Source organism: Sphaeroforma arctica (assembly GCF_001186125.1).
Source record: "Sphaeroforma arctica JP610 unplaced genomic scaffold supercont1.137, whole genome shotgun sequence".
Taxonomy (NCBI): Eukaryota; class Ichthyosporea; order Ichthyophonida; genus Sphaeroforma; species Sphaeroforma arctica.
Window position 1 is genome coordinate 52,368 of NW_014040421.1, and position 11,364 is coordinate 63,731.

An 11,364-nucleotide genomic window follows, 5' to 3' on the forward strand; every position below is an offset into this window, starting at 1 on the left:
GTGTGTGTGTGTGTGTGTGTGTGTGTGTGTGTGTGTGTGTGTATGTATATGTATATGTATATATGTATATATATATATTGGGAATGTGTACTCGGGGAGTTTGAGCTTGCACTGAATGTTGCGCATCTTGTTCTTCTCAAGGTACCGATATGTATTATGGCTGTACGGAAACTCATACAGCATTACTGCATGGGTATTCAGGTGATCTTGTATTTGGCGAACTAGATGTTCCACTCATGGTAATAGTCTCTACCCATGGTATCTCATTTGAGATTTATATATCGGTGCGGCGAAACGAGTGTACGTTTAGTATACTACCTCTCTCTTCAATAATTCTATTGAAAACGATGCACACGGAGAACACTAATTGTATCTGCTTCTATCATTTTGCCTGATCGCACAGTATGGTGCCATCCGACCGCTAGACAGACTAACATGGACGCAAACGTACAACCCTGCGCCGCCACCCGAATCACAATGAGTAGCTCAATGGCGTATAAATTAGTTAAGCAAACATTCGCAATCGTTATTTGACCTCGTTGACAAGTACTCTGATGCGCCTGTACCTTGTGAGATGTCCCAACTTTTCGTAACGATCATTGTGCTTCTGGAGGTGTTTTCTCCCACTTTTGTCACAAATTATGCACGCCTGCACCCCATACGACTGGCCTGTGTTTTCGAAACTAGTGGTAGTATTACATCCATATGCGGGTTAGAGAAGAATCAATATGTGTTTGAAGCACTTAGAACTAAAAATAAATTCAGGTAGATGACCTCGCGCGCTAGATTTCATTGCATACCACCATAAAGCTTGTTTGTCTCGGTGGAGGTTAGTGTGCTGCAAAAATCTCGACTGATCTTCGGCATGTGACTTCAATTTCTATTTATTGCCACTGTGATAAATTGTCTCCACTTGATGAGCGCTTGTCAGTATAATTGCATATTTAGTCCGGTATTCAAAGGGTTCTAAAACCCTAGAATCCTAGACCGCTAGATTGCCTGCCTCGTTCGCAGTTTATTCACTGTGTTTTATAGTTTACAATCCATCTAACTCCCCTCATTGACAAGCACCTCTGTGTCCCTTCCGATAGATTACTACATTATCTCCCTCGGTGGTTTATGATTCATTTAATTCATATAATCATCGAGTATGCCCCATTGACAAGATACCGCTATGTCCCTTCCGATAAATTGCTACGTTATCTGCCTCGGTGGTTTATGATTCATTTAATTTAAATAATCATCGAGTATGTCCCATTGACAAAGTACCGCTGTGTCCCTTCCGATAGATTGCTACATTATCTGCATCAGTGGTTTATGATTCATTTAATTTTTATAATCATCGAGTATCCCCAATTGACAAAGTACCTATGTGGCCCTTCCGGTAGTCTACTACATTGTCTGCCTCGTTCGCAGTGTTTAATAATCCATCCAAATTATAAAATCATCGAGAAACCCCATTGAGAAGTACTTATGTATCCCTCCCGACGGTCCGCTATATTATCTGCCTTGTTAGCAGTCTCTTGTCCGTGCTCCGTTTCTCATCTAACTTTCGATTCCTCGGGCATTTCCATTGCTAAGTACTGAATATGCTTTTAAAGATTAGTAGTACTTTCAGTGGTGTACGATCTCTTCTGCTTCTTCCTGTATATAAAGAAGACAGCAGCTCCGCCTCCTACAACGAGCACCGCAGCTATTATACCAATAATACCTCCGGTGCTGAGACCGCCACTATCTCCACCTTCGGTGTCTGCTGTATGTCGGAAGAAGATATTTACTTGTTAGTATCGCCCTATAAACATGCTGTCGATGAACGTATTCACTACGCTAGATTCTGGACATTTGTCAATCGTCAACCCACATGCTCTGCTTTTTCATTCGCATAGCACTATGCCTCACATCTGTATCCATTCTGTACACTCGAATCAACGCCACTTCGCACTATTTTGTACATTTCCTGTGCGACTTAGGATGACCCGTGAGACGAACAAATAGCTTCTTGGTCCCAGCCACAACAGCTATATACATTTTACAGTGACAATCAGTCGGCCTCCTCCAGCACGGTGGCAAAAATATCACACCAAACTAGCCAAGCTCAATCTAATACAATATGACTTCATCACATGTAGTAGTGTAGTAGTAAGCCATCGAGAGAACAGTACCCAGACACATTACCTTAATACACTCTACACTCAGATCTTAGACCAACATGGAGACATGAATACAACTGAGTCTTTGGGCAATGACTTACCTGGCTCACCAGTATTGGCTTCCGCAGTCGTATCGGCATCCTCTTCGCTTTCGACATCCGGGATAGCGGCAGTCTCAGTGTCAGTAGCGACCGGGATGGTATCAATCACCGGATCAGTGTCATCTGCAGCGTCAGTGTCGACCACAAGGTCGGTGACAGCGTCAGTGTCAGTAGCGGCCGGCATGTCGGTGTCATCTGCAGCGTCAGTGTCCACAACAGCAGTGCTCTCCACATTGTCGGTGACAGCGTCAATATCAGTTGCACTGGCAAAGTCGGTATCGACCTCTGCTTCGCTTGCAGTGTCCATGCTAGTATCCGCTACCACAGTATTCTTCGATACCTCCGCAGCTACAACTGCGTCCATGAAGTCGCCAGTGAGGAAAGTGATAACCGAGTCCACGGTGTCCCCAAGCTGTTCCTGCACTCTACCGGGAAACGCCTCTTCGAGCACATCCAGGCGATCACTGTAAGTGTTCCAGATGAAATATTTCAATGAGGTCTGATATGATTTTGTGTCCATACTGCGAAGTGGTGTGCTTATCCGATGGTACGCGAGAGAGAATTGTGCTCTCTGTGTAGTTCGGGAATGGGGATTTGTGTCCAAAGTGAGTACATGCCAATTTGAAGGGTTTCATCAGCACGCAGAGGCGATCACTGTGTCCTACACATACATGCATGTAATATAGCCAGAAGAGTAGCCAACTGTGCAGACATTTCTAAAAACAAATCTATAAATTTATATACATACATACATACATACATATATATATATATATATATATAGATGCATACGTGGAAGAGTACATACAATTCCGTGTGCCATATCTTGCCCCACTTGGTCTCGCTGGTGCGGTTGCACGCACTGACAGTGGTCTCATTGAAACAGTCCCACATCATTGGGTTGACAGTCTGGGAGTATCCATCGTAGTGAGATAGTCCGTCAATGTTGAAGTTTGTCGTCTCAACATATCCAATGGGAATCCCGGCGCAAGCAAACGGCGAGTGGTCTGACCACGAACCAGTCTGACCCATGGGATAGCCTGCAATTCAATAAAGGGTTAGAGAGTGATTCATTCGAACCAACAAAGGAACGGTTAGATGTGGATTGCGAAAGATGCGGCTGCTGATTCTCGCGCAAGTACTCACTTCTTCCTGGGCATAGTATGCGTGCATGCTTGGTATAACTTGTAGAGGTTCTTCATGTGGGTGTGGTCTTAAATAGCATAGGCATGGAAGTGTAGAAAAATTGTGTATATACGTGCGAATGTCGTGGTTTGTAGACTTGTATTCGAAAACAAAGAACGGTAAGTAAAACTCGTACACGTATGGTGTTTTGTGTATATTATGCACAAAACTATCCCTAGTCAGATATTCTGTTCAAGACGTATATACTTCTAACAAGCGCACCAAACAAACATACCTGGGAAGTCGGGGTGGATGATGAATATATGCTCAACGCTCTCAGTACTTGCGGAAGCTTCAAGTAATTGGTCGCGAACGATTGGGTCGAAAGTATAGGTCGCATTGGTCAATCCTAGCTTTGCACATCTGGACTCGTATTCCGAATAGTCTTCATGCGCCGAGTGCACATACAAAAAGTCACCTCCGCCTGTAGTTGATTTTCAAATTTTCAAACATATGTGTCTTAGTGTGTGAGAGATGCGTTCAGACACGATCATTAACACGATTACATCCAAATGTCGTATTTGCCAGCGATAAGAAAATTGGCTGCGAGGATATGGTTCAAGGTAATATGCCCTATACATTTGACTCCGGATATACCGCCCACTTTGATAACACACCACACTCGGTAAGCAGCAGACACTCTATATATTGATACCTGGTACAGTGATTGCATCGAAATAATGTATGCCGCTGACAGTATTTGCCGTGCTATTGGCTTGTCTTCACAATAGTTCTAGCCCGATTCTGCATACGCATGCAATTCAAATCTCAGTTGGGTAGCGACACACTCATTCATAATTTTCAAGCACCGTACATACCAACCGTGTCGAAGTTAATCACGGCTTTAACGTTGTCCAAATCACCATTGGTGAGTCCTGAAGCCACATAGTCTAGTGCGCCGTTGAGGCCATTCTCCTCCGCACCAGTCCATAGTAGACGAATGGTGTAGGGGATGCTTGCTGTGGCCTTCACAGCCTGGGCTAAGGTCAAGAGACCGGCGGATCCGGCACCACTGAAGATATCAACCACAGCGGAATGAGGTATGAGTACGGGAATGAGCACAATCGTGAGGTAGAACCCGTCTTGAATATCTGATACGTTGATTTGTAGTTTGACTAAGAGAGCATCGTTGTGATCTACATGGCTTGGGCGGTCCTATTCTTGACATAGTGGTAATATGATCGTCACAGTGCGTCGACGCCTGTACTTATCGTCACGTGCAAAGACACCCGACACGTCCGTAATTTCTCCAAAACATGGAGTCTATCAGAAATACACACTCCGTTATGCTACATAGATACGGTCACTCATCGTCTGCGACACACATACTTGTCCGTGGCACCTTCCGAGCCCTTGTCCGCGCCGGTGGTGTCGTAGTGTGCAACAAGGAGGACTATCTCCGGGTTCGCACCGGGGATGTCAACAATAAGATTGGTAGACGCCATGGTGGTTGTAACGTCATCAGTTGTCTTGTTGTACGTAAAGTCCACAGCAGTGACTGCAGCAAAGCGAGGCAAGACAGGCAATAACTTAGCTTGTATGGCCAAGACTGAAGAAGAGTAAGAGTGTGTGTGTGGTGGGTCTCTCCGAGAGGTTCCCATCCCATCCATTACACTTGACATGCTATATATATATTTATATAATCGTACAGCGGTGCCCTAAATCATGCAACGATATACATATGTACCGAGTGCTTGTGCAAGTATACAATTCCGTCACCAAAAAAATGAAGCGGTCAAGACAAATGTATTGCTCTAACCAAATCTGCCTTGAAGGCTATCAGGAGTAATCCAAAATTAACCAAAAGTGCATGCTAAATCTGCGCACCAAGTTCCCCTACTCCAGAAGATTCTATATTACAACAAAAACCCTTTTCGCAAAAAGTAAACATTCCATACTGTCGAACGTACAGTAAGCACACACCTTCATAGCCCAGATCAGTTAGTGTGGATGTCAGGAATTCCTTAGCGGCTACCTCCTGCTCCGTGTTTGTTACGCGTGCGCCCAAGCCTTCATTGGCCTCATCAGTCAAGGCAGTGAGGTATGCATAGGCCACGATATCGTAGGAGCCTGAGATATATATATATATATATGCAATGAGGGCACTTGTTATGAATATCTGCATCAATAAATAGAAACTATACAGGTAAATAGGTACACGAAGTTATATATATATATATATATATATATACCCTCTGACAAGCACGGCCCAACGTAAAAATGTATGTACCCGCAAACAAAACTGTCTAGAATGCGGGTAGAAACTATACCTTCAGTGGCGGCTGTAGTACCATCAATACCATTGGTAGCACTCAATGGCGACGCCACAATGCTGTCCATGAATGTGCCGTTTATCAGAAACGTCAACACTGAGTCAACAGTGTCTCCCAACTGCTCCTGTACACGGCCCGGGAAGGCCTCTTCGAGGACATCAAGACGATCACTACGCAAGAAAATAAAATATATGAATACTATGAATATCAGTGAGAATTATGTGATGGTGACGGGCGTAAATCGGCGTACTGGGCGATGATACAGATGTATACACCTACATAAATATTTATCGAAGAATACGCATATTTGGTTTGAGCGTCAGTCACCCTAACGTGTAAATGTGTTCACGTGCCTATACTTCATATACATACAAATCCGCGCAAATCCGCTGGATCAAATACACACCACATACAATTCCGTGTGCCATATCTTGCCCCACTTGGTCTCGCTGGTGCGGTTGCACGCACTCACAGTGGTCTCATTGAAACAGTCCCACATCATTGGGTTGACAGTCTGGGAGTATCCATCGTAGTGAGATTGTCCGTCAATGTTGAAGTTTGTCGTCTCAACATATCCAATGGGAATTCCGGCACACGCAAACGGCGAGTGGTCTGACCACGAACCAGTCTGGCCGGTGGGATAGCCTGTTTGAAGATAAATGTAGATAGATGAGGGAGCCATTCTGTACTGGAAGCTCGTTAGTAGTTGACAAGTGCAACCCAAAATATAGATGTTGTATAAACCAGTGGAACGTAGGTGTAGAAGTCAAAACATATCGCTTACCTGGGAAGTCGGGGTGGATGATAAAGACGTGCTCAATACCTTCCGTATTCTCCGAAGCTTGCAGCAACTGATCGCGAACGATTGGATCGAAGTTGTAGGTCTCGTTGGTTAGGCCCAGTTTTTTGCATCTGCTCTCGTATTCCGAATAGTCCTCATGTGCCGAGTGAACATACAGGAAGTCGCCTCCGCCTTCAAGTGCAAAAGGGTTGTGGAGCTTATTAGTATCCAGTCAGTGTACTTACGCATCATGCACAGAGCCAAGTTGTGCAGATGATGCTCACCAAAGAGTTCGGAAACAGAATTAGGCCGTTCGAATGGATTTCCCCGTCACAATCATTCTACAGAGGTGATCTAAAATAGTGACACGCGTAGTACACAGCACCGACCCCAAATTTCAACACCAAAGTTGACACGCAAATCGGAAAAAGCTATTGTAACTCAACTCACCAACGGTGTCGAAATTGATAACGGCTTTGACATTGTCCAATGCGCCATTAGTTAGCCCCTGGGCAACATAGTCTAGCGCGCCGTTCAGACCATTCTCCTCCGCACCAGTCCATAACAATCGGATGGAGTAAGGAATGGTCTCGGCCGTTGTCAGAGCTTGTGCTAGGGCCAGCAGCCCCGAGGTTCCCGCTCCACTGAGTAGTAGACAGGCATAGATATAATAAGGGGTTGTGAGTTATAGTTTTTGAAGTCTAATACAAGATGTTAAGTTCGAATAAACAGCACTGGTTTAGGTAGGCACTGAGAGCATTGAGTAGGATTGATAAAGTTTTTTGGCGTAAACTAAATACAGTAACACGGAAGGGTGGACAGTCAGTGGAGCGGAATCTAGTGAAACAACATCTCTGAGTAGCACAGACGAGGTGTTAGATATATAGTAATGCTGAGAGGTGAGAAGAAAACGGAATCTAATCAAGAGCTAGAAGATAGGCGACGAGAGTTGCATAAACCGAAGATTGGACGATGAGAAGACAAGACATGCGCGCATGTACCAAACTTTTCCATATATGCCCACATACTTGTCGGTGGCTCCTTCAGACCCCTTGTCCGCTCCAATGGTGTCGTAGTGTGCAACAAGGAGGACTATCTCCGGGTTGGCACCGGAGATGTCGACAATAAGATTGGTAGACGCCATGGTGGTTGTAACGTCGTCAGTTGTCTTGTTGTACGTAAAGTTCACAGCAATAACTGAAGCAAAGCGAGGCAAGACAGATAATAATTTAGCTTGTATGGCCAAGACTGAAGAAGAGTAAGAGTTTGTGTGTGTGTGGTGGCTCTTCCCGAGATTTTGTGGAAGACATTATTTCGATCTTGTTGTACGTGAAATCATCCGCAGTGACTGTATGCGATGAAACAGATACAGTGGAACAGATCAGATTTGGGCTGTTGCGCTGTGATTATTAAATTAAGACTATGCACAAGTTGAAATGTATCTTTCTAACTACATGTAGTAAAAGTGCGAGTTTCCATTTCTGGATCAAAATTCGAATATTTGCGGCAGTGTTCCTACGCAGGCACGCATTCCTAACCCCTACTCTAATCAACTATATTTGGATACGATGGTCGATTATGTAAGCATAGTATACCTTCATAATATCTGCAGATCGACTGGTCTGTAGCAAAATATCATGCTATCGTGACGGAGTATATATAAATTGACGGAAGCGAACAAGACACGTGACTGTGCATCAGGCAGTTATTGTATCTAGATGATTTTCGCTAATAATACAGTATATCTAGACTACCCGACAGATATTGCAGAACAACATATCTAAATCATCAGCAAGTCACTTCATTATTGTAGCATATCGCATGCTCGAGAGTCTCAATGGCAATTTTGAGCAGAAGACACCATCTGTATCATTTTTTAGCTTCGGCTGCTGGCTGACATATTGACCAGAAATTTATGCATATTGGATACACTCATACAACTGCTCTTTGGGTCGCCGTCACGAAGACTTCGATGGTTATTTACAATTTGTGTTAGATATACTTTACAACTGTTATTAGCGCGCACTTCGGGTGGACTTTACCATATGAGCTATTAATTTTAAATTGCAATTTAGTTCTACTCATGTACTTCCAACGAAGTTTTCTTTGGAACACTCATGTTGAAATCCATATCGATTTACAAGATTATCTATATGATCTTAACGTACAAGGCTAAGGCAAATCTTTGATATACCATTTTTAGCGATTATCATATTGGAGAACAAAGCATGAAACAAGATCCTTCATAAAAATGGCACAGTTACAATCACAGGTGCAGTAGCTGAAACAACCTGGCGACAGATGGTCAAAACACTCATAAGCTGAAAAAATAGACTTATTCATCGAAAGGTACTCGTTCGCGTGGTAACAGTGATTATCAAACCCTATAGTGCAACATGCAGTGATTTCTCTCGGATTCGAATACTTTTAACATATCGCCAGTCCACGAAAAACCCACGTACTTCACAGCGTGAGTTTTCAGACATCACGATAGACAATGAATAGCATCACCACTCAAATTTTAATAGCAACTTACCATTATAACCCAGTCCGTCCAGAGTTGTAGTCAAATATGCAGCTGCCGCAACCTCATCCTCTGTATTCGTGACCCGTGAACCAAGGCCACCATTTGCCTCATCTGATAGCTGAGTCAGATAGTTATAAGCCACAGCATCATACGATCCGTCCCTACGATGCTGAACACGTATATGTTTCACAGTTGCAGCTTTGACGGCTACACAGAGCAGGGCAATCGTGCACGCTGCTCTGGTGGCATTGCTTATCATGGAAACCATACTTTCTTACAGATATCTTGCACGTACGTGGTTACAAATGTGTTCCACTGTATTCTTGTCGGCTTGGCACTGAAGAATTGTGCACTGCAGGTTTCCTGTTATTTTAAAATTCAGCAGTATTCCTATTCTGCGACGGAAATTCGCAAAGCCGATTTTCTAGCACGTGTATGTGGTGTACACTGTGTGTATTCCGTGTTCACTGTGTGGCTGCCTCAAGTAGATGCATCCACGATGTGTCTTTTGATAAAATTGAAATTGTTTATGTCCGTACTACATAGCCTTTTTTTATTTAGAAGATGCGTACTAACAACGTATTTTTTATTATTATTTAAAATATATCCGACAGTTTTACTAACAACGTACTCTTTGTGGATGTATTGTATTTAGTACGTAATAATGTGAATACATAAATGTATACTATGTATGAAGTCAATTTAGCCAAATACACATGACACTTGCTCAGTGCTATAATTTCCTTGGTTCCTTGACCCGCGTGATTGGTCAAGTATGAAGAAACAAACATACCGTGCTCACAAAACTTCCATATTTAGAATCCTTCAGAGCGAACGTTGCGATGTGATGTATTCTGCAGCTCCTTGCATGTGAATTGTATTCTGAATTTGTGATGCCTCATTTTAAATTAATTAAAAGTAGGCTGTTTAGTTTATGGCGATATTATTGACTGAATTTTAAAGTAAGAACAAATCTGCTTAGTAAATAGAATTTTAACAGTTGTACTGTGTACATAATCATATTGCTGTTTTCTCAAGGCTCAACTCTCAAGGCTCAACTCTCAAGGCTCAACTCTCAACTCTCGAGTCTCAAGACTCAACTCTCAAGTCCCAAGTCTCAAGTCTCAAGTCTCAACTCTTACGGTCCTATTGAGCCTGGGCCTGGGCCCTCTACTCTAGCTAGAGAGAGTGGCTGAGACTTAGAGTTTGGGGGTCTGGAGCCCTGGCGGCTGGGGCTGTGAGCTGGCTGGGACAGTTGGGTCAACTTGAAACTTTGGGGAGTTGCTGACTCACTTGTCACTCTTGTGTTGTCATTGTGTTGACAGTTGGAACAACAAAGCGACACGATTCTTTTTTTTAATAAAAATACATAGCCTTCGTCTGAAAATAGAAGGAAAAATAGAGCCTTTAGAAACTATGGTACTCTAAATACTCTCGCTAGAGAAATATTTGGATGAAAAATGGATTCTCTCCCCAGGCCCAGGGGCCCAGAGGACAAAATCATCCAGGGTCTTGTGTTGATGCATAGCCTTCCTAAAGCTAAAAACCCCCTTTTTTTTTTTTAAACAAAGACAGAAAGCTATGTGTTATAAATACTTTTGAGCTATAGCCGGGAAACTCCCAATCAAATCCAAGCCTCACGGGCCACTATATTAAGCCTCTCTTGAACTTATAGTATGATGGAATGTTATTTATTTACGCTTCTACTTGTGTGTTTGTCTGTTTGAGTCTTCAGCGTCAGGATTCACTAGTCAGGAAGGTGGATACTGGATTGCTGGTTGATGGCTGCTGATTTGTGGGAAACTCTGGGAATCCACGACAATTCAGTCCAAAATTGTAGGAGTAGGGTCACAAGACCTAAGGATACCTAAAATGTTGTACATAGCAAGGTTAAGAGACGTTCAAGAGTATGGTTGCATCCTTTTTAGCTATATATGTAGACAAATATCGGAATCATACGGAATTATGTTTACTTTCTAAAACCTCAGTAGGAAGCGTTCATCTCTCATATAGAACGAAGAAGTGTGTAGCTTAGTATCCATCATACTTCAGCTAAGAATGGTCAGGACGTCTTCTTGACTAGTCTTGCAGGACCCAGGACGACAACAACATTACAAATAAGCTTGTTTGAAAATAGACTCCATAGAGTGATATATATATATATATGTATGTATGTATTGTGTATGTATATATGTATGTATGTATGTATGTATATATATATATGTATGTATTTATGTATGTATATATATATATATATATATATATATATTATTATATTATATATATTANATACTATATATATAATATATATATTATATATATAATATATATATATATATATATATAT

General features: G+C 42.6%; 3 protein-coding genes across 3 annotated transcripts in view; 1 reads left to right on the plus strand and 2 right to left on the minus strand.

The window, feature by feature from the left end:
- Positions 1–512, plus strand: part of SARC_02904 (hypothetical protein) — a gene marked incomplete at its 5' end in the record, with an annotated part of 3,798 nt that extends 3,286 nt beyond the window's left edge. Inside the window, one exon of the mRNA XM_014303323.1 lies at positions 404–512. Coding sequence (XP_014158798.1) covers positions 404–481 — 78 coding nt within the window. The 3' untranslated portion in view covers positions 482–512. The remainder of the gene's footprint in view (positions 1–403) is intronic.
- Positions 513–1,595: 1,083 nt separating this feature from the next.
- On the minus strand, positions 1,596–7,634 carry SARC_02905 (hypothetical protein; the record flags this gene model as incomplete). The annotated part of the gene is made up of 12 exons (XM_014303324.1): positions 1,596–1,753; positions 2,252–2,715; positions 3,060–3,291; positions 3,672–3,860; positions 4,255–4,580; positions 4,766–4,985; positions 5,360–5,506; positions 5,707–5,879; positions 6,123–6,354; positions 6,494–6,682; positions 6,941–7,134; positions 7,519–7,634. The coding sequence occupies 12 exons, from the start codon at positions 7,632–7,634 to the stop codon at positions 1,596–1,598; spliced, it is 2,640 nt and encodes an 879-aa protein (XP_014158799.1).
- A 3,668-nt stretch (positions 7,635–11,302) lies between these two features.
- Positions 11,303–11,364, minus strand: part of SARC_02906 (hypothetical protein) — a gene marked incomplete at both ends in the record, with an annotated part of 1,975 nt that continues 1,913 nt past the window's right edge. Inside the window, one exon of the mRNA XM_014303325.1 lies at positions 11,303–11,309. Within this exon, the coding sequence (XP_014158800.1) occupies positions 11,303–11,309 (7 nt within the window). The remainder of the gene's footprint in view (positions 11,310–11,364) is intronic.